This window comes from Platalea leucorodia (genome assembly GCF_965183815.1).
Source record: "Platalea leucorodia genome assembly, chromosome: 6".
Classification (NCBI taxonomy): domain Eukaryota; kingdom Metazoa; phylum Chordata; class Aves; order Pelecaniformes; family Threskiornithidae; genus Platalea; species Platalea leucorodia.
This window is the reverse complement of record NC_138828.1, coordinates 71,924,644-71,945,629: the sequence shown is the minus strand read 5'-3', so window position 1 is coordinate 71,945,629 and position 20,986 is coordinate 71,924,644. Positions and strand designations below refer to the sequence as shown.

The 20,986-nt window shown below is 39.6% G+C and overlaps 1 protein-coding gene across 2 annotated transcripts in view; it reads right to left on the bottom strand.

Moving 5' to 3' along the window:
- Nucleotides 1-20,986, bottom strand: part of SLC2A9 (solute carrier family 2 member 9) — a gene marked incomplete at both ends in the record, with an annotated part of 106,676 nt that overhangs the window by 52,015 nt on the left and 33,675 nt on the right. For both annotated transcript variants that reach the window (XM_082316175.1, XM_082316174.1), the window contains 3 exons: nt 880-990; nt 6,698-6,885; nt 15,959-16,091. In XM_082316175.1, coding sequence (XP_082172301.1) covers nt 880-990; nt 6,698-6,885; nt 15,959-16,091 — 432 coding nt within the window. The remainder of the gene's footprint in view (nt 1-879; nt 991-6,697; nt 6,886-15,958; nt 16,092-20,986) is intronic.

Here is a 20,986-nt window from a genome sequence, read left to right as displayed (position 1 = left end):
CAGTATTGTGCAAATACAGTTGGTATAGAATATATGAAGATAAGAAAAAAAAATCTAACAGAGTATTTGCTTGTTTGCAACTTTTCATTCCAAAGATGTCTCCATTGTTTCTTGTTTATTGCAGTGCAAACAGAAATGTATTTCCTTTAGTAATTAATCATGTATTCACATACTAGAACTTTCAGGTTTAGTTTGCTCATTTAGCATGTATTTTTTCCTAGTCAAGTTTTCCATTTTGAAATAGGAAAGAAAAAAACGTGCATGGGTAATTTTTTCTCTTAACATCTTCCTCTACATTCAGTGCGTAGCGAAGATATACAACCTACTCAGGAGCTCACGTTATGAAAGGATGCCTGCTTGCCCTCGGGCAATGAGATAGCAGAATTTAACACAACGTGGAACAACCTTGTTCTAGTGGCTGGCTCGCTTTTCCAACGAGCTGGGTCACAAACATTTACTCCCATATTTTTAAATGGCTTCCCAGCAGGTACACAAGAAGGTTACGAGATGTGAATAAACTGCTACCAGGTAAAGTAATTCTCCCAGGTGAAATCATTAATATCACTTAATATACTTCAGGCCTTGCTGTTCCTGCCTTCTTCCTCTTCCCTCATACAAAGTTTATGAATATATCAGGATATACCAACTTTTTATGCTGCTTTTATGCAACTAAAACTAGAGACCATCTTCATAAAAAAAAAATCTCAAGCTACAAAACTGGGTTTAGGATTAAACGTAGAAATAATATTTTCAATTGCTTTATCAACATTACACTTAATCCTCAATATACTATTCTGTTTATATTTTAACCTGTAGAAGGAAACAAAATCAGTACTATAAATATCGAGCATGTTAATGGATTTTTATAACCATACTTACAGAAAAAACAGCAGCCACAGTCTCAACAGCACCAGTACTTAGAGTAACATAGGGGATTGTTTCATGATTGATCCCAGCTTCACTAAAGATGCTGTTTGTGTAGTACCAGATCTGTATCAGAGAAAAGAAAATGAGTTATTAATCAGTATTGCTTGAACTACAATATATCAGTATTCAGTTCAAGCATCTGATCTGCCGGAGACCAAACTTGTTAAAACACTGAGCACTCCCGAAGGACCAAGGGCTGGGCAGGACAACAAACGAAGGGAAGGCGCAAATTGCAGGTGCATTAGTCACAACACTGCTGTACTTCTGCTTGCAGACCCAGGCAGAATTACAAGCAGCTTTAACTCAATTTAGCTTAATTCACTTAGGAGCAAATCAAAGAAACTCACTTTAAGCTTGAACAAGAGGATACAAATAGGCTTCATGTGGCTGAGCCAGACTGCTTAAAAAGCAGGTTTGGGTTGCTTTATGGAATACTTCAGTGGCACGTAACAACAGAGGAGAGAAGAGGAAAGAGATGCTGAGAGGCACTGCAGAAACTGCTCCTTTTCGGACAGGTGTGAGATTTATCTCACTTTAATTTATGAGATTTTTTTATCTCACTTTAATTTATGAGACAGGTGTGAGATTTATCTCACTGCAGCGTGGACATCTGCAGTCAAGCCATCGCCCTAATCTCTCTTTATTATCAACAGAAAGAAAAGATACTTTCAGAGTGAGAGTCACTTGGTGTAAAGTAAATAGCTGCTTTTAGGATGAAATGAATCATAGGCTAGAAGGAGCTGTCACTAATGGACAGAAACACAGGGAGCACAGGGTTATCAGCTTAGACGAAGACTTTTGTGTTTGGTCAGTAAAATCATATCCAGTGGTGACAATATCCAGAGAGACAATACATAGTGGTAATACTTTAAAATAACAAGTCTGGTAAGTATCAAAGCCCCATGAACATCACAAATAAAGTCTGAAAACCATATAGTTGGATTCAAGGTGACAACAAAGAACTAGCCAGAGATCTTGTCTGTCAAAAAGCATGCAACAAGGAGAGGTTGCCTTGGAGAGAGAAAAGATAACTGATTTACTAGAGAGATGAAAAACAATTGAAACAACTGATTATCAGAAGAAAATAAAGTTCTAAACCACAGTTGATTACCTGTGACAACAACACTGAAAGCCAGAGATAATAATGGCACTAAACATAAAAGTAGCAGTGATTATTTTTTCCCAAATGCTGTCCCTGTGACAAGCCCTAACAGGGCAAACACCGCTAAAGAAAAGGCTTGTTTGATGAATGGAAGTGTTTTGATCACATGAGGAAAAGCCTGCTGCATGCCAGCATGTTATGCACATGCTACATCTGTTCATCAAGGATAACTAACTCAGGAGCTTTGTAGAAAAACCAGTAATTCTAAATTCCCAACCAGCCCTTCAGCAAAGCTGCTTGTCCCAGACCAAAGAAGCAAATCCAACTCATCCCTCATAAAAGTAAAATAAAATACCAAGGACTAAAAAGTCACCTATATCACCTTACAGATAAAGAGAGGCTGACTGAAGACTTTCATGCCTACTGCTGGCACATCAGCTCTCAGGAGAATAGATGTGGTGACAGTAAGTGATAGCAGCAAACTTCTCTATGTGAAGTAATCTGCCTTCATGTCGTGTGCACTGGTGTTAACTGTGCATTTCATTGGCCTTGCTGATACGGAGCACAGACTGAAGCAAAACCAAGGATCAGCTCCCAATTCCCTCTGAAATGTTTATGCCCACTGATAATTCTTTGGGGACCCAGTACTCTGACAACCTATGCACATTCCATACCCCTACCCAGTATATAAGGAAAACAAGGTAGCACAGAAACGTGATAAAAGTGATCTTTTTCTCCATATGACAAGTTACAAGATAGAAAAAATCATGCAATGGAAGTTAGAAACCATGTAATTTAGGCATTTCATTCTTGACATCAGTTTTGCACAGCAGGTAGAGCTTCTAAAAATGATGGCGATATTGCAGGTACGCAGACCTTGAAAGAGAAGAGGCCAAAGAGTCATTTTATCAGGCAACTCCTGAATGTAGTTTGTCAAAATGTAACAACCAGAACATAAGATGTTTTGCAAGTGGTTTCACAGAAGAGCGTGCCTGCCCATTGATAGTAAGAGTGGTAGTAAAACAGCTAGATTAAAAAACTGGCAGAGCAAAGACAGGATGAGGTTCACTGACTTATTATCTGCAGCGGCACAAAAATAAATTAGGGTAAAAATTAACATGATGTACACATTTCAAAACAATAAAAGTGAATGTTTTTCAGCCTGTGTATCATTAAACAGGGAGAAACATTGCTCTAGAATATTACTGAGACAAACTTACTAGACTAATGACGACCACTCTAGTTTCTCTTAGATTATTTTTCTAACATGTTTTTTGTTAGCTCATGATTTCATTAGCTAACAAAATTAGCTAACGATTGGGCTAGAAATTACAGAATGAAAGAGCTGTGGAAAATGGGGCAGAAGGTCCAAAAACCCAGAAACAACTGCTGTCAAGTCCAAATCAACACAGGGAAATCTGACTTCCTATGTCCATGGTGGGCTGCTGTTGCTTCACAGGCTGACGCAAAACTTTGCCACTTTGGTCAGTTAAACAGCTGCCATGAGGAACAGCTGTACCTCTACAGTTCAATTTCTGTGAGTTTGGAGGTAACATTTTAGCATTTTTGTCTGTAGATTACAGTTAGCTGCATGAAAGTTGCTTTCTTTGCTTATCATAAGGTTTTACTCCCATAAGCTCTTAGCTCAAAGTGGCATGTTATACGTTATCAGTGGTGTTCCCAAACTTTCTCACACCATTGACCCCTCTGGCATTGACTCAGTTTTCCAGTCCTTTTATTTCTCATCCAGCTCCCTACATACATTTCTTCCTAAGAAATTCAACTCTTCAACAGGAAAAGAAAGCAACAAAAAAAAGATGGGCAACAACACAGACATATACTGTGTTGCACACTGCATACTCATCCCTTCCTACGGTACCTAATGCCAGGTCTTCTCCATAGCAAATGTGAAGAGCACACTATGGTAAATCTTTTGCATACTGAAAACATGCGTTGCTGCACAAACCTCCATCCCCAGCATGATTTCTTGCCATTTGAAATACAGCCCTCTACATTAAGGCCAGACCCCACAGAAGCCTAGGGATCCCACTTTGGAAATGACTCTCTTAAAGCAATATGCAATACAGTATATTTCTTGATATGAAAAAGGATAAAGTTCACAAATGAGAACTTCACTGTAGTTTTGTGTCTTGTTTAGAACTGAGATACAATGGTAGAAGATAAATAAATTTATTATGGATGATATGTATCATGGATAAATTTGATCAGATGAAAAGAGACTAATACAGATTCATTTATTTATGTCAATTTAAGTCAGACTGTTTGGCATTTCATTATAACTGAATACATTAATATGATCAGGGCTTCACCACGATTTCTGTTCCGTGTGCAAACCAACAAACGTACTGTTTTTAAGCAAAACAAATTTTTATTGTAAAGTAAAAGCCTTAAAAGGAAGCAAATGTTCTCAGATACCGGCAGGATGATTACAGAAGTCTGCCAGTTGGTAATTTCCCCAGAGAGTGACCTGAGATTGTCACCTGAAAGAAGTCCAACTTTCCCATATGCCTTTCCCAGATGGTAGTTGTGGAAAAGACCAGACTGACTAACAGGGCACTACAGACAAAGCAAATGATGGGAGCTATGGGTTAGAAGGAAGTGTTTGCAGCCAGTTAGACCTTGCTGACGCTGGCTCATACCCAGCAGGTTAGCTCAGATGCAGCCAGGCGAACCAAGGCCTGGGTTCCGCAGTATCTGTCACACGTATAGCTGCCCTCTAAACTCTGAGCTTCAGGAGACTTGAGCAAGATCAGCCAGGAAAGCCATGCAGAAGAGACAAGGAATTGAAACCTGGTCTCTTAATCAAGTGGTCCAACTACTCTTGACCTCTCGTATCATTTGCTTGTTTTTCCTGGATGAACTATTTAAAAAAACCAATTTCAAAATGCAAATTTTGTGTGAATAATTTTTTTTTCATGTTTAGTGGCATTATATGGGAAGAGAAGCAAAGTAATAATAAAAAAAGGCAAGGCTTAAAACAGCCAACTTGATGCACAGGTTTCCTGACAAAAATAGTTTTTCTGAGGCATATTTTCACAAAGTGGCCACCTAATGACATTTTAAAACAACTCTGGTATTCATTTTGGACTGGACATACCTCACTACCCCTCTACACCCCCACTCAGGCTATAAGAGTGGGGCTTTGTTCTGCCATGCAATACTGTACAATTTCTGTCATCTATTAAATATCCTCAAAGACACAAAACTCTTCTCTTTCCCCTGAAAATGTAGCTGTGGCATTCTTGGGGTTTTTTTTAGGCAATGTGCTTTATTATTTTAACAGTCCGTTTCTTACTGTAAGTGTCATTTTATTTCACTTAAGCGTTGATAAATCTTAGAAAGACTGGATGACAAGATAATTCCATTTCTTTTCTTAAAAAAGTATCCCCAATGAGGAACAAAATAGCCTGTCATTAGCACTGAAATCCTACAATTAGAAGAAAACACCACCTGTAGAAACGTTTTTATAGTTCATGCCACAGTATGAAAAAATCTTCTAGCTCCCTCCTATTGTTTCGTTAAAAACTTTTAGATACCAGAGTTCTAACTGCATTAATCTTTCAAATGATCTTGGACAAATTCCTTTGTATTAGTAGTTTTAAAGCTATAGAGATACCTGAGATAAGCCTGAACTAGTTGCCTTAGATATCAGAAGCATCTACACTTATTATCAGTGACTAGCCCTCGGGGAAAAAACTAGCTGAAGTATGCTATAATGCGCAAAGCCACAGTGAGAGCTCCTTTCAGCAGCGATAATACTGCCTTTCATATATATAAGCAATTAGCACCTTTAAACTATGACAAAAACCCCTTTTGCTTTGAGGTGCTTCATGAGAACATTCATGTTGCACAATGTAAACCATCTAATCCAGATGTCACAAGCTGCAGCACGAAAAGTTCTGGCTGGATATAAAGAAACTGCTTTTCACTGTGTAAGTGGTGAAAACACCTGGCACAGGTTGCCCAGGGAGGTTGTGGACTCTTCAACCTTGGAGATATTTAAAACTCAACTGCACAAAGCCCTCAGTAGCCTGAGCCAACCCTGAAGTCAGTCCTGCTTTGGGCAGAGGGGTGGACCAGATGACCTCAAAAGATCTCTTCCAATCTAAATTGTCCTGTGACCCTCTCCAAGCTGATGCAATAGGCTCAGACAGATGGAAAAGGAGACTTTGATATCCATTATCAAACATCCAGTTCAATCTCTTAAAATCACTTACAGGAACTTTTGCTGACTTCTGTAAGTACAGAACTAAATTAATACAAGCAGAAATGTCTACTGAAAAGACCAAGTTTACCTAACATGAACAAACATGGGGCATATCAGACCAGATCTTAACTGACCAGAAACAGAGAATCTGACTAGCAGAAGCTGTGCACTCTTTCTTTGCAGATCTGTGCTACCTTTTCATGTATTCCTTCAAAGTTACACAATGTGGCTTCCCCCGCTTTTTTTTGTTTAAAAAAACCCCAAATGATACAGCTCTCCGTGGACCTTCCCACATGCTGGTATAACAAAATCATTACTAATAAGAAACAGCCAAATATAGAAAGTCATAGAGGTTGCCAAATGGTATAGCACAAACCTTGTATTAAAAAGAAAGAAAGGAGCACCCCAGGAGATGCCACGGCCTGAAGAAGGACACTTACAGCGTTTAGCCCACAGAGCTGGTAGCAGCCCATGGTGACGACCACGGTAATGACCTGCCATCGCACAGCACGGGTTCTCAGGAGCTGAAGTATCGACACTAACTTGGTGTTTCTTTGGATTCGAGATTCTGCCAAAACTTCTTCTATTTCATGAGACACGTCGTCTTTCCCAAGGAAGGTCTGAAATGCTACAAAGAGAGGACGTGTACTTTAGGCCAGACACTTGGCATAATGTACATTTATAACAGACTTGTTTCATAGAAATGGAAATGTTTGACACAAACAGGAGATATACATGGGCTACAACTTAATTATTCTTCTGCCAACAATATCATTCTGCTCTGGGTATAATCTGGCTCATTCCTGCAATTGGTCTCAGAAACTGCAGCAAAAATATAAATTATTTGGCACGCTATCAGATCTCTCCTTATATTATTTCATATATAATATAGCCTAAGGTCCAGTGCAGAGTCAAAACCCTGTGTAATCTGTAAAAAGGGTTTAATAGCAAAGCAGTTCTGAACATTATTTGACTTGGCTACTTTTGCAGCCTAACAATATAGCAGACTTCATTGCTGGAGACAGATTGGATAGAGAAGTAGTAACATGTAAAAACATTTGTAAGTCTGGTAAACCAAGAAAAGGCAAACATTTGAAAGGAATAGCTATTACTCTTCATTTTTACTCGTTTTTACTAGCATATAGACACAAATTTGCCTTGTCAGGATGATTAATATTAGAAAGAATTACCCAAAGCAGTTAAAGACTTTCTATTTGTCAACACTGGAGACACAGGAGTGAATTTACCTGGCAAATATAAGCAAACAACTAACCACGCCTCCCCAGAAAAAACACACTGTTTAATATTACATTATTGTACATCGATGACTTACTGAGATATCCTTCCACTGTGAATAATAAAAGCTTTCCACCTCACACCTCCTCCAAGAGGTACTACAAACAGATACCTCCCAATGGAGGTGGTGTATCTCGACCAACTTTGTTTTATGGATACTGTATATGTTGATGATGCTTTCATTACAATCTTATGAACATACCCCAGGGGTTGGCTTTTTAAGAGATGTTTAAAATGCTCTTCATCTTGGAATGATTGCAGAGAAACAATTACATTACACATACCCATGCAATAAGGCTTTGCAACCCAGTAGCATGCTAACTCTAAAAATAATCCTTTACACAGCAGGTCACTTAAAATTGTTATTTTTAGTGAGTAAGTTGATTTAGTTCCCTTAAGCGCCAAATTCATTTTTCTCTTATCCACAGCTTTGCATAGTACTGCCTATAAACAAATGATCTTCACATTTTTCAGTAAGTATACATTCTTTTGGATCATAGAAAGGACTTGCATGGTTAAGAAAGCCAGAGACACTGACTGGTCATGATTAAAATGCCTCGACTCCATTTAGGTTTTGAAGTTATAAAATTTAACTTTACCCAGTAGGTGAAAAGGCCAACTAGTGGCATTTCAATGTTGTGAGGGACAGGTCACACAAATGAACCGGTGGTCTCCCCAGAGCATCCTTCTCCGTCCCTCTGGCAAATGCGCAATGCTGCGTGATCTGCCTGGCTCCCAGTCTGGCGGCATGGGGAAATAACTTGAGCTCTGGGCCAAGGTTTTCAGATGCAGTTAGCACTTCTATTGCATTTTAATGGGCTCTACATGACTCTGCTTAACAAGAAGGATGATTTTTTAAGGGATGAACACTGACCACCTCTGGGTGTTGAGTTAATTCATAACATTCATTTATTCTGATATCCAGTTTCTCTCTTAGGAGAGGAGAGGTCAGAATTTTTAAATCCTTCAGAAACAGTATGAGATTTATCTTTTCACATAGGCCTTACAATCAGAAATGAGTTAACAAATTCGGACCCCAAACCCCAGAATTTAAGCTGCTGAGTTTTGTCCTTATGCCACTTCCCGCTTATTATTAAATGACATGCTAAACACTTGTTAAAATGAGTGTGATGTATTTAAAGGCTACAATGAGAAATGTAAAATTAGAACAGCGTGGCCTATGGTACGTTACAGTCAATGTCTGATGCTTAAATTACACTTTTCTTAGTATTATTAGAGCACTGACAAAGAAAAATTCAGATGAAGATGAGAACAACCAGACATATATCACCATACTCTTCTTTGAAAAGATTCTCTCAGATTTTTAAGCATCTGGTTTATCAGTGTGACTTAGGTCAGTGCACAATTTTCTTTATTTTTCCTGTCCTTAGAATCCTTGGCATTCCCGTAGGGCACTCAAGTCAAAAATATAGGTTCAGTCAAGTAAAAAGAAAGCAATCTGTCTTTTCTGGAAAAGGGTGCTTACTATATTTCTAGAGGGACCAAGAAGTAAAAAATCTGCAATTACCAAGATTACCAAGCACAAGGCAAGAAAAATACAGGACACCTGCTTTCTTTTTCTTCCCTCCCCGCTAGTAGGACCAGAGGTGTAAATGCCACTAGGAAACCTTGATGGATAGTTACAATTACCAACAAGCCAATAAATGCTAAGAAAATGCTATACTATATATGCATAGTTTTGAGTAGACAACACTCAGTCTTCTTAGAAAAACATGTTGCCCTGTTAGTCAACACATCTTTAATTTTCTTCCATTAACAGTTTTTCAGTACAGTAAGAATCACAATTTTACACATAATTAATGTGGAAATAAATTCTGCATTAGCAGGGAGACAGGAAAACTCAAAGGTCTTTCAATGTGGGATGTTCAATTCTATTCATTTTACATTTTAAACCCCTGCATTATTGGCACTGAGAAGCACAGCGGTTGTTCCTCTCCCCGCCGCAATGACTCATCTGCCTCCGTGACTGGCTGCTTCTCTCTATAGGGAAGTCTTATTTTCATGTAACGCTTAAAACCATCTAAGGAGTTACAGTTCTAGCAACTTTTAGACCTTTTCCAGTTTTCTTTTTAATTCCCTTGGATCAGAAGGTCCTAGATGCTTGTCTTTCAAAAGCCGGTACACTGCCTTTATAAATGGCAAAAGAAGTGGATGGTTCCAGTCAAGGGGAAAGGAGATAGGAAACCCTTCCATTTACACCACCAGCTTTTATTCATCTCAGATAAATGAAGGTGAAACATCTGAAAGTGGTTCAAAGTCTGAACGAAATCAGGTTGGTACTGTCTTTAAAACCAATCACGCCTTTAAATTAACTGAAGATGGGCACTCAAGAACTCAGCTACATCAGGAATTACTAATTCTTTTTCCACTGTAGTACTTCCATGATTGTGTAAAGAAATCAGCTGTTATCATAAAGACTGAATTAGTGTGAAAACTTTGAGAAGACACTTAAAATGATTAAAATGCTACTGTGTGGTTTACAGAATAGAGGCAGGCCCAGGCAAGAGGAGGCAGAAAAAGAGAGAAGTGGTCACAGGTAGTAGTTTGGGCAATAGGGCTTATGCTTTTAAATACTAAAAAAAAAAAAAAAAAAGAAGCTGCATGAGTATTATTATCATCTGTTTCGCACAGACACGTTCACTTTCACTTCACTGATGATTAAGTGTATGAAACCCAATGTCTTTAACACAAAGCTTTGCCTAAGCTCTGCTTAAACAGCATCTTCTTTGGCCACTGTGGGAGACAGAATACTGGGCTGTATGGATGCAGTCAGGCATCTCCTATTAATGCTGGCTGCTGTTATAAGTGGCAGTAGACATATGGGGTGCCTCGCTGTTTGCCTCAACACTTGCAAAAATTGCACCCAACTTCAATGCTTTTGAATTGGCTATGTAGTAATTTCCCTGTAGTAACTTCATGTCAACACAAAAATATTTGGCAATAAGAAAAACCAGTTATTTTCATATACCACTAATTTTATTAGAGTACCAAATAGCCAGAAGAATAATTCAGATGTACCTTGCTAGAAGAGATTTAAACTGCTATTTAAATCTAGCAAAATATTAATTAACTACTAGCATGTAGCATAGCAAAGTTTAAGAATAAATCTCAGATTTGCTATTCCAATTCAGTAAATGTAACTGCAAGCAAAAGGCTTTTACCATGTGTCACCTCCTTCTCCTTCTAAGTCAAGGAACAACAGATCTGTGAGTTATCATCCAGTTTGGGATTACATCTTTACCTGTTCTTACATCTGGTTTCACAGACCGCCAATACAAAATAGGCCTGTTCGGGTTCACTTGAGACTAGCCAAGATGTACAGGTAAAACAAAATATCCACATGCCACCCTAAAATAACACAAGAATTGGTAAACCGAGTTGTATCAAAGGTCCAGTGAACCAAGTATCCTTTGTAAAAGACGGGAGGCTTAAGAAAAGCTTAAAAACAAAACAGACACACCACGAACACTCCAGCTTTCGGCAGTCAGCAACCATCTGAGATGGAGCCTCTACGATAAGCCAGGAAGTGTAGTAGTCATGGCTGTGTCTTCCTTTCCAATAAGCATAGCTTACAATGCTTAGAGACATACAAAAAGCACAGATAAGCAAAAATAAATCATGTTTGTCCTTGTTGTCAGTCATAACAACTTCATCTAAATCACTGGATTTGCAGCAATTTGTTCCTGCTGTACCTTTGGTTTTCATATCTCTCTTGTTCATGTGGGCCCCATGAGGGGCTTTGTAAAAAATGAGCTACCTGCTTTTTTTAAATCAGGAATGGCCTCACTCTTTTATTGCATCAAAAGGTATCAACTTGAATCCATATTTCTAAGAATTTAAACCTACACTTCTCATTATACCTGGTGTAATGCTTCTTTCATAACCACGGGAGTTTTAATGTATGAGTGAACATACTAGATGAACAGATTTTGTACATCACCAACAGATGTTACTCTGACATTATATCTAAATTATTTAACCCTTAAGACATAACAATATTATTGTTCTCTGGCAAGCTGGGATGCCAGCTGAATTCCAGTATTGATTTACATGACATGCTACTATAGCTGCACTGAAAATTCAGGTTTCCTCCTTGTAACGGTATTCTTCAATAGAGACGCATCAGCTCGCCAACAGAGAGTGTTTATAACTAACATGGTTAGTCATAAAACTGTTCTGTTTTATCACACTGCTGCTACTGGTTTTATTTATATTGCACTATGGCCACAATCAGAGATCAGGGGTCCACTTGGCATGTAACTAATAGACAACTCATGCCAAATGCCTGTCTTACCATCCTAGAACTTAGATAATAAACTGCCTGATGTGTTTCTTTTTCTTTCTGTTTCTATCCCTATTACTCTTTGCTCCAACTACTCTCTAGCAACTGAATAATAATCTTCCAAAGTCCTTCTCCTCAATCACTTGAATACCCATTTCTCCTCTGCTGTCTGGTGAGCATTATGAAGAAGGATCACACCAGTTAAATGCCAGGCACTTTTTCTCCCTTCTTTTCTTACCAAGAGAGAAGAATGTTAGTTATGGGACCTGGGAGGGAAGCTGGGATGGTTCTTCCCTCTCCCCATTACCAAACTTTTAGGTTTGAGCAAAGCAGGTTTAAGGATTGTGCTGTTGGTCCAGTCCATCGTTCTCCCTCCACAACACATAAATCAGTTCTCCCACATTCAGCAGTGAGACAGGAATATGGGAGACAGTTCAGCTCCTGTTGGTCTCAGGGAGTCAGATACAGGATGGTGACCTTGAGGAGGACAGGCAGAGCTCAGCTGCTAACATTGCTTTTAGCAGCAGACAACTGCAAGTCAGCCACAGGGTCCAAACGGCTGATCAGCCCGACATCAGCTCAGCCACCCACAGTGAGCACCGCTTGCACTGCTAGAAAGGGGAAAGCAGGGAACGGGGTAGATCCCTGTTAGTGAAGCTCAGGAGACATCACTCATCTGAGGCCTCACTACTCCTGTGCTCATGGAGTAGCTTCTCTTGTGGTGGTCTGGTTTACATTTGTACATGATGCTCGCCTGCTCTAACCTCATCCCTTTTCTTTTTTCATCACTTACACAACACATTTTGGTCCTTCTCCCTCTTTCAGTCTCTTATTTGCCACTTAAGGGCATCATGCTCTTTTACACCTCTGCCAGAAAAAAGAATGAGCTGCTTGTATTTCGGTAGTTATAGTCTGGTTATCTCCTGAGGACAGAAGAAAAGGAGGGCATGAAAGAAGGAGCAGAACTTCGTGGAAACTCAATGACCTACATTATGTCACCAGATTTTTATTGCTCTAAAACAGTTAGGAAGATTAATGTTGTTATTTTAGAAGCTTTGGCATACACGTACATTTTAGAGTATTTTATAAAGACTAATGTAGTTATCTGCCTTAAATACAGCGGACCTTTTACAAATAATAGTTTTATATTTCTCCAACAAGATATAATCCACAGTGAAATGTATGTTTGCATGAATAGCCTTGATCTGTTTGGGGAAAGAAAAAGGATTTAGTCAGAAGAAAGACTGGCACATTTCTCATATTAACATGCAGATTTAACCTAAGAGGCAAATAATTCAAAAGCATTACTGTAGTCATCATTAAAACGGAGAATACTACATTGTCATTATATGGCTTACAAGCAGTAGTTTTTTTTAATAACCCACAAACTCCTCTGGTCTCCCGAATAGTCAGGCTTTTCCTCCCCCATTTCTGCAGACAATGCTAACATCCAGATGATTTTTCTTGATTGTTGATTCACAGTTATTCACCCTCCTATTTTGTGAATTCCCCCCACTTGCTTTAATTTTTTTCACTGCATTACTCCAGATGCCTGAGACTCGGCTCGTGCCTAATCTGGATTTCTCCAAGTGCCCTGGGGTGAGGAGGAGGGCTCCAAACCCCGCCACTGCACTAACATCACAGGTGTCCTCTGCCCGGTCCTTGCATGAATCAACCCAACTCCTTCCCCACCTACCCCCATGCTGAACAGAGATCCGAAGATATTCTCACTTGCAAATCTACGTTAGGAGAGCGGGGATTACAAAGGGTGTGCAATGGTAAGAAAATTACTTGTGTTCCTAACATGCTTCATAATAAGGCATGCAGATACTTTATAGCACAGAAATATAAGATATGATCTATGCTGCCTTACAGGTGGATTTTATGGATTATGAACTCCAAAATTATGTTTAAGGATCATCCTGTTTTGCTGCTGATATCCTACACGCTACATTGCCCATGCAACAAGGTGGCCAATTCTGGAAGCATGGCTGCTTGATAGGCAAGGAATGGAAGGGAGATTCAGGGGGATGTATACACCTCAATGCCCTACGGTCCTCTGCAAATCTCTGTCTAGAATCATCGGTCCCTAGCTGTTTTGAAAGCTCTGTAGACTACACTCAAAATGAGTTTCACTCTGTACTATCAGTATTAATTTTTTATTTTAGAATTAATCAGGTCCAAAAGCTTTTATTGATAAGCAGCTAATTTGAAAAGTTTTTTGTATCAGCTTTCTCTTTTTTTCCTCACAGTGTCTAAATTTATAGTCTTTAAGGGGGTCATGAAAGCCACTTTCTTGTAATCAGCAAGCCAGTTGCTAAAGCTCATTTCCCTTCAACTACCAAATAAGGTGTGGGTAACCTTGCTCTCCTGATGTCTGCTACTCCAAAATCCACCTCCAATGCTTCTAGATTAGCTTTCAAATCATTTATCAGCACACGTCTGCTGAAAACATCCCAGACTGCAGTTGGCCCATTACCAGCAACAGTAAAATGGTGTGAATTTCAAGGCAGGTGGTGTTATTTTACTGCCAATTTTTTACAATTTTTAAACTCCGCCTATAAGAGGCTCAGCCTCACTGTCGGTGCTGAGGTTTCCAGGTACTGTGGCAATATTTCCAACAGGTCCCTCTAACAAGCGTGACATTATGCAACAGCACTGCAGATGCAGACTCCTTGCCAGCCATAGCTCCGGAAACGCATTTACAATTTTATCAGGTAGAAATGAGCCAGTTTAAACTCGGCACTCAAAGGCATTTCTTCCCAGCCCAGCCGTGGTGCTGCAGAAGTTACTACCCAACAGCCAGCCCCAAGCTGCTCACCACAGCGTTCCTGCTGGGCGCTCTGGCCATGGCTGGCAGGCAAGCCCTTTCCTTCGTGGTCCCTGGAAACTCTGATCTCTGCCTCACCACATCTCTCTTGACTCTGTAAAGCTAAAGAACTCTCCCCAAAGCCTTGTTGCTTTTGCTCTCTCCTTTTTTCTTTTTTTTCCTTTCTTTTTTTAAACACTCTACTGTACCTTTAAATGTTTGAGGCTCCAACATTCACACAATTCTTCATTCAACACCAAACTGAGACAACATGGAAGTCTCTTCATTAGTGTGCCATTTCTATTTCAGAGTGCTCATCAGAACAAAAAAGGCCAGTTTTTCATTTCATAGTAGAAGAAACAGGATAGAGTGAGTTGCATTCATTTCATGCTAGAAGATTGTTAAATTTAAGTTTCAGGGGCTGATTCACACTTTGCCGGTAATTTTGCAAGCGACTGAAAATGTTAAGAGTTATATTCAAATGAAGCTTTTAGGAATAATTTTCAAAGCTCAGTTATGTTCTGCAAACATCTTGGTATTATAATCAGGCTCCTTCCTTCTTCGTACACGCCCGTTTTTAATACATCCCTATAATAAGGAAAAACTGATTTTCAATATTCTCTCAATCATAATGTGATGATATATTGGAACTCACAACTGATCATAGTAATTTTAGTGGGGCAGAGTATACAGCAGCTGTGATCACAAAAGCAATTTTTTTTATACATAGAACCTAAAGAAAGAACAAAATATTCTGGTCTGTGTCTGTGAAACTGAAGCAAGCTATATGGGAGCACTGAAAATTTTCAGTTAAATAGGTGTACGAGGTTTTTATGAGATATACAAAGGCTATTGAGTTACAGACACACATGGTTAAACACAGTGACTACTGAACAAAACCCAACCACAGAATCAATGTTTTTGTTAGGCAAACTGCAAAGACTGTAGATAAGAGAAAGTCATGAAGACTGAAATCATCTTTCACTCCTGAATGAACCCTGCATATAGTTGCTGATGCACCACAGCAGGATGATTTGGTTCAGGTTTCTATCACCATGCATAATGCTATATAGGTTAGTTTGTTGGAGAATTTAATTTATTTAAAAAAAAAAAAATCAAAGCAACAGTTATTTTTACACATACACACAGACAAAGAGAAAAGGTGAGGGAAAAAAATTGCCAAGAGAATCTCTCCTATTGGAATATTCTGCTTTTACTGGGATATCAGAATTACTTTCCAGCCTGCATCCCTACAATAAGCATCCTTTGTTGCAACAAAGTAACACATCATACCTTTTTCTGCCTTGCTCGTGTTATGTTTTTCAAGCAGGAGGTAACGAGGACTTTCAGGAAGAAAAGGCAGAATCATGACTTGTATCAATGAAGGAACAATGATTGCTCCAAATAAGTAAGGCCACCGAGATTCCTGCGAACGGATGCAAACATAAGTCAGTAATACCCTCCCGTAGTGATACTAGGAAGAAAAGTAGCTTTGACAAGAAATGCTGTAACTTTTAATCTTCCAACATATTGTGTCAGTGAGCAGAGCGACGTCTTCTGCCTGAGCTTAGTACGCAGTTTGAACACTTCCCCCTCAGATCACCTTATTCAAGGGCCAAGGAAGACAGAATTCAAGCCATCAACTGCCTGAGCATTGAAAGAGAGGGGCAGGGAAGCTGGAAAACAGCAATACATAACATGTTTTTCCTCTTCATCAGCATCAACAACTATACATGTAAAAATATGATATATACTCAAATACATATTCTACAAGTCATCCCCACTCATAGTATTATCACTTATTAGCTTTAAGAAAGAGTACAACACTATTTTCATATAGTTACATATACCTGCATGTTGTCTCTTTGTCTAATCTAATTGATCTAATAAATAAACAAACAAACAAACAAACAAATAAATAAATAAATTTGGCTCAGTCCTCTAATTGTCATAGTATGGGTAAAATCCTGATAAGGCTTCAGCTAATCTGCAGTTTAGCACAGTTTTGTGGTTCTTAGTTTAATGCACAACATTTGCCTCACAGGTACAACTAACACACAGTTGGGCAGTTTTCATTTCTGTTCAGAAAAGAAGACATATACAAGTTCAACGCAATTAGAGTGAAAGACAGCTATATAATTTAAAGACAAACAAGATATCTCGCTAACCCGAGTGAGGTTATCTTTATGAATGTTTTCTCTTGCAACCATTGATTCCACCTAATTTAAGTATAAAAAAATGGGTTTCACCTATCCTCCTGCCCAAAATCACAGAATCATAGAATATCTCAAGTTGGAAGGGACTCATAAGGATTATCAAGTCCAACTCCCTGCTCCTCGCAGGACTACCTCAAACTGAACCATATGACTCAGAGTGTCGTTCAAACGCTCCTTGATTTCTGCCAGGCTTGGTGACGTGACTGCTTCCCTGGGGAGCCCGTTCCACTGACCGACCACTCTCTCAGTGAATCACAAGACCTTAAAGACATCCTTTGGTTCTACGGTAGTGTAACTAAGAATAATACATTATACTGTTTCCCACTCTGAATTAGCTAACCTAGCTCAGATGTTCAAATGAAACACTGACAGCCCTGCTCCCGAGTCCATGAAATAGAAAGTGCTTTTTCTATTGCCTTGCAAGTGATCTGCTGGAAGTCTCCAGCAAGGACCTGAAACAAGAGAGCCATCTGCAGCATCCCCACCAATGCAAAGCACTGATGACCCCTCTCTGGCAAGTCCCCCCTACAGAGGCCAGGCAGTTTTAACCTGCCAGAGCCTCACTGCAGTGTAGGTGAAAAGCACAAGATGCTGCACTATCCAACACTATTTATATGAATCTACTCAACTGCTCCAAGTTCAGTATTCATCTATTTAATTCAATGCTTTCTAATTTGAGACTTGGTTCTTAATTGAAAAGCCTGCTGAGACTTCAGTGGGCCTACTGTTCAGGCATCATGTCTAGCACATTTTCAAAAGCTTGGCTAGATCAAAAGCAGATTGTGCTGCATCCTGGCTGACTGAGCTCCAAGAGACACCAGGGGTTTGGATCCCATCCCTTCATCAGAATGAATCCATCCATTCAGAGCCCACATTTCCCCAAACAGAGCTGGATAAATTTTATTCCAATATCATTTTCCACAGTTAAATTAAGGGTCAAAAGCCCCCAAACTACTCTCTGCTGACAGTTTTTATTTTACATTCTCCCACGTCAGCAATGCAACTGCTAAAACACAATTTACTGCGTGGTACAGGATGTAATCCAAGCCCCAAACATGAACTGAGGCCTGAGATAACTTAATAACACAGAACATAGAACACGCAGGCTATCTCCTAATGAAACTTTTCACCTGCCTTTTAAGTGACAGGGTTTGTTTTTTTTTTTTTACATCTCCTGGGATGGGAAAACAACTTGAGATAGGGATTTTTTCAAACAATTTAAAGCTCAAGGTTATCAGTCTTCCTTAGAGCCTCCATTACCATGAGAACTTCAAGATCCTATTTCTTCATTCTGAATTTTATTTTTTTTTAAATGCAGTTGAGTGGAGAACTTTACCTAATATAGGAGAACCAAGAATGGTTAACAAGGTGTTTATAAACAAATGAGCTTCAGTCTTATTTTAAAAATTAGAAAATTAAACTTCTGTTAAGATTTCAAGATCAGTTAATAAATCACATCAAAAAATAGGTACCTGTTTGTAAAGAATAACTTAAGAGAAAAGGCAGTACAACTGATCAGTTTTAGTCTATGTCTGCCTGGAAACAGACATTTCTTTCACACAAAGTCATTAAAAAAGATTTCATTGTTTTAGGTGATCTCTATCATTATTTCCTATAACATAAATACACTTGCTATGTACCATATAAAAACGTTTATAGGGTGTTAGGGCTTTTTACAATACTTCTAGATAAAAATCTTACTCTTGATCAGCACATCATATTTCCTGTGGGTTTTTTCCACAATGCCAAGGACATGTTTTTAAGGGAAAAAAAAGAAAGTCTCTCCTGTATATTGTTGTTATTAACATTCTGCCAACCTATGGAGACTCACTTGGAATACGCTTTCACCCCTTTTAAAGTCTCCCATAGTGTACGGTTTTTCAGTTGGTCACATTTCTCTCAAATAACTCTTCTGAAAGTGTTATTTTGAAAAAGATATGAACAAGACTGAACTTCTGAACCTACCCTTCACAATAAATAACAGACCCTGACAGTGTAATAAAAAGCCCCCTACTTTCACCACATAAGACACTGAGCTTCCTTTATTTCCCCTATGAAAGATTTCTGGTTTACCTTTTATTATGCTAACTTTTAAAACATTAATGTGAAACAATCATAAATGTGCTCCCACTTGCCATTGCTGGCATGAGTTGATCAGTAAGTCACTGAAGTCAATGGAAACTTCTCCATCCATTTCAAAAGTTTTTGGATGACACCTATTCAATACTATAGAACATGCATTCTACTTGCTTTTCTCTTCATTTACATTATTCACATTCAAATTCTTCATCTCACTACAGAAAAGAAATAGGAGGACTAAAATCAGTTTAGAAGGCCCATAGATTTGTTGGTCTAAAAGCATAAAACACAAATTGCTGAAAATCAAGCTGAATTAGACCCTATAAAGAGAATTAAAAGAAGCAGGGAAAAGAGGGGTTCCCTAACCTTTTTAATAAGGAATAGGTCAAGATACAAACTGGGACAATGCTCAGAAGCAATAATAAGGTAAAGGCAGAAGACAGCGTAGGCATGACTTAGAAGACACATTAACACTTCACCTCAGTTGTCATCCCTAAGGAGAAGCACACAGGCACTACTGAGAGAAATGAAAAAACCACATCCCATTTTATCTCAGGAAAAACTTAAAAGAGCATTAAATATTTTAATTATAGGGGATCTGACTCATCACCTGCTCAGAATTGGTACAAATAACATGTCAAGATGGTAAGATTTTAATTTTAAACTGTCACATTATGGATATTTGCTTAGGCTGGAGCATGAAAATCCCAGCTTTGATCTATTTACAAAAGACAGTTAAATACTAGAGTGAGTTTGACAACCACAGATTCATTCAACGGTTGATATAATAAAGTGCAAAGCTGCAGAAATACAAAGTGGGGGGGGGAAAAAAGGAAATGGATAAAGCACGACATGGATGTCATGCCGGACAGAGCCTCCTCTTTGGGAAGTCTGCTGCCTCTGACATCGCTAGGAAACTTCCTAGTCTGGTATGGCCCTCGGACTATTGCCCATTGCTGCTCTTCCATGTGGGTGGCAATGAAGCCACAGTGCATAGTCCAAAGGTGATCAAAAGAGACTTCAGGGCCTTGGGATGGTTGGTAGGGGAATAAGAAGTACACGTTAGTTTTTTCCTCTCTCCTTCCAGTTGCGGGCAGTGACACTGGAAGAAACAGACGGGCCCAGTCTATTAATACATGGCTCCATGGCTGGTGTCACCGCCACAGTTTTGTGTTTTTTGGTAATGGGATGGCCTACACGGCACCAGGCTTGCTGGCATCAGATGGGATTCATGTTTCTCAAAGGGGGAAGAGGGTCTTTGCTCACGAGCTAGCAGGGCTCACTGACAGAGCTTTAAACTAGACTTGAAGGGGGAGGGGGATAATATCAGGCTTGCCTGTGACAAGCTGTGGGATGACACACCAAGGTTAGAGGGACGGGGTGCTAGCAAAGGCCCTCAGCCTGTTCCTACTGAGATGTACTGGCTACACTGCAGCACACTTCAAGTCTTATGGAGATGAGCCAGGGGACTCCTGAGGTAACAAGAGCCAACAGGGAAACATCAGTGAAATACCTCAAAGCGGTGTTCCTCTAAGAAGGTGACACAGCTGGCCGACAGCCCAGCTGAAGTGCCTCTACACCAATGCATGCAGCACGGGCAACAAACAGGAGGAGCTGGAAACCACCGTGCTGCTAGAAAGCCTATGACCTAGTTGCCATTACTGAAACTTGGTGGAACAAATCCCATGACTGGAGTGGCAGCTATCCATGGCTACAGGAGGCATCGTGCTTGCAGGCTCTCATCCTGCTGGGGGACTTCAACACCACCCCGACATCTGCTAGAAAAGTAGCACGGTGAGCCACAGGCAGTCCAAGAGACTCCTGGAATGCACTGAGGATCATTTCTCTTAAGCCAGGTAATAGACAGCCCTACCAGAGGGGATGCAATACTGGACCTGTTGGTCACCAACACAAGTGAGCTGATCGGTGACATCCAGATTGGAGGCAGCCTGGGCTGCAGTGACCATGCACTGGTGGAATTCACAAGTCCTGAGGGATATGGTGTCAGCCGAAGAGTAAAGTCAGG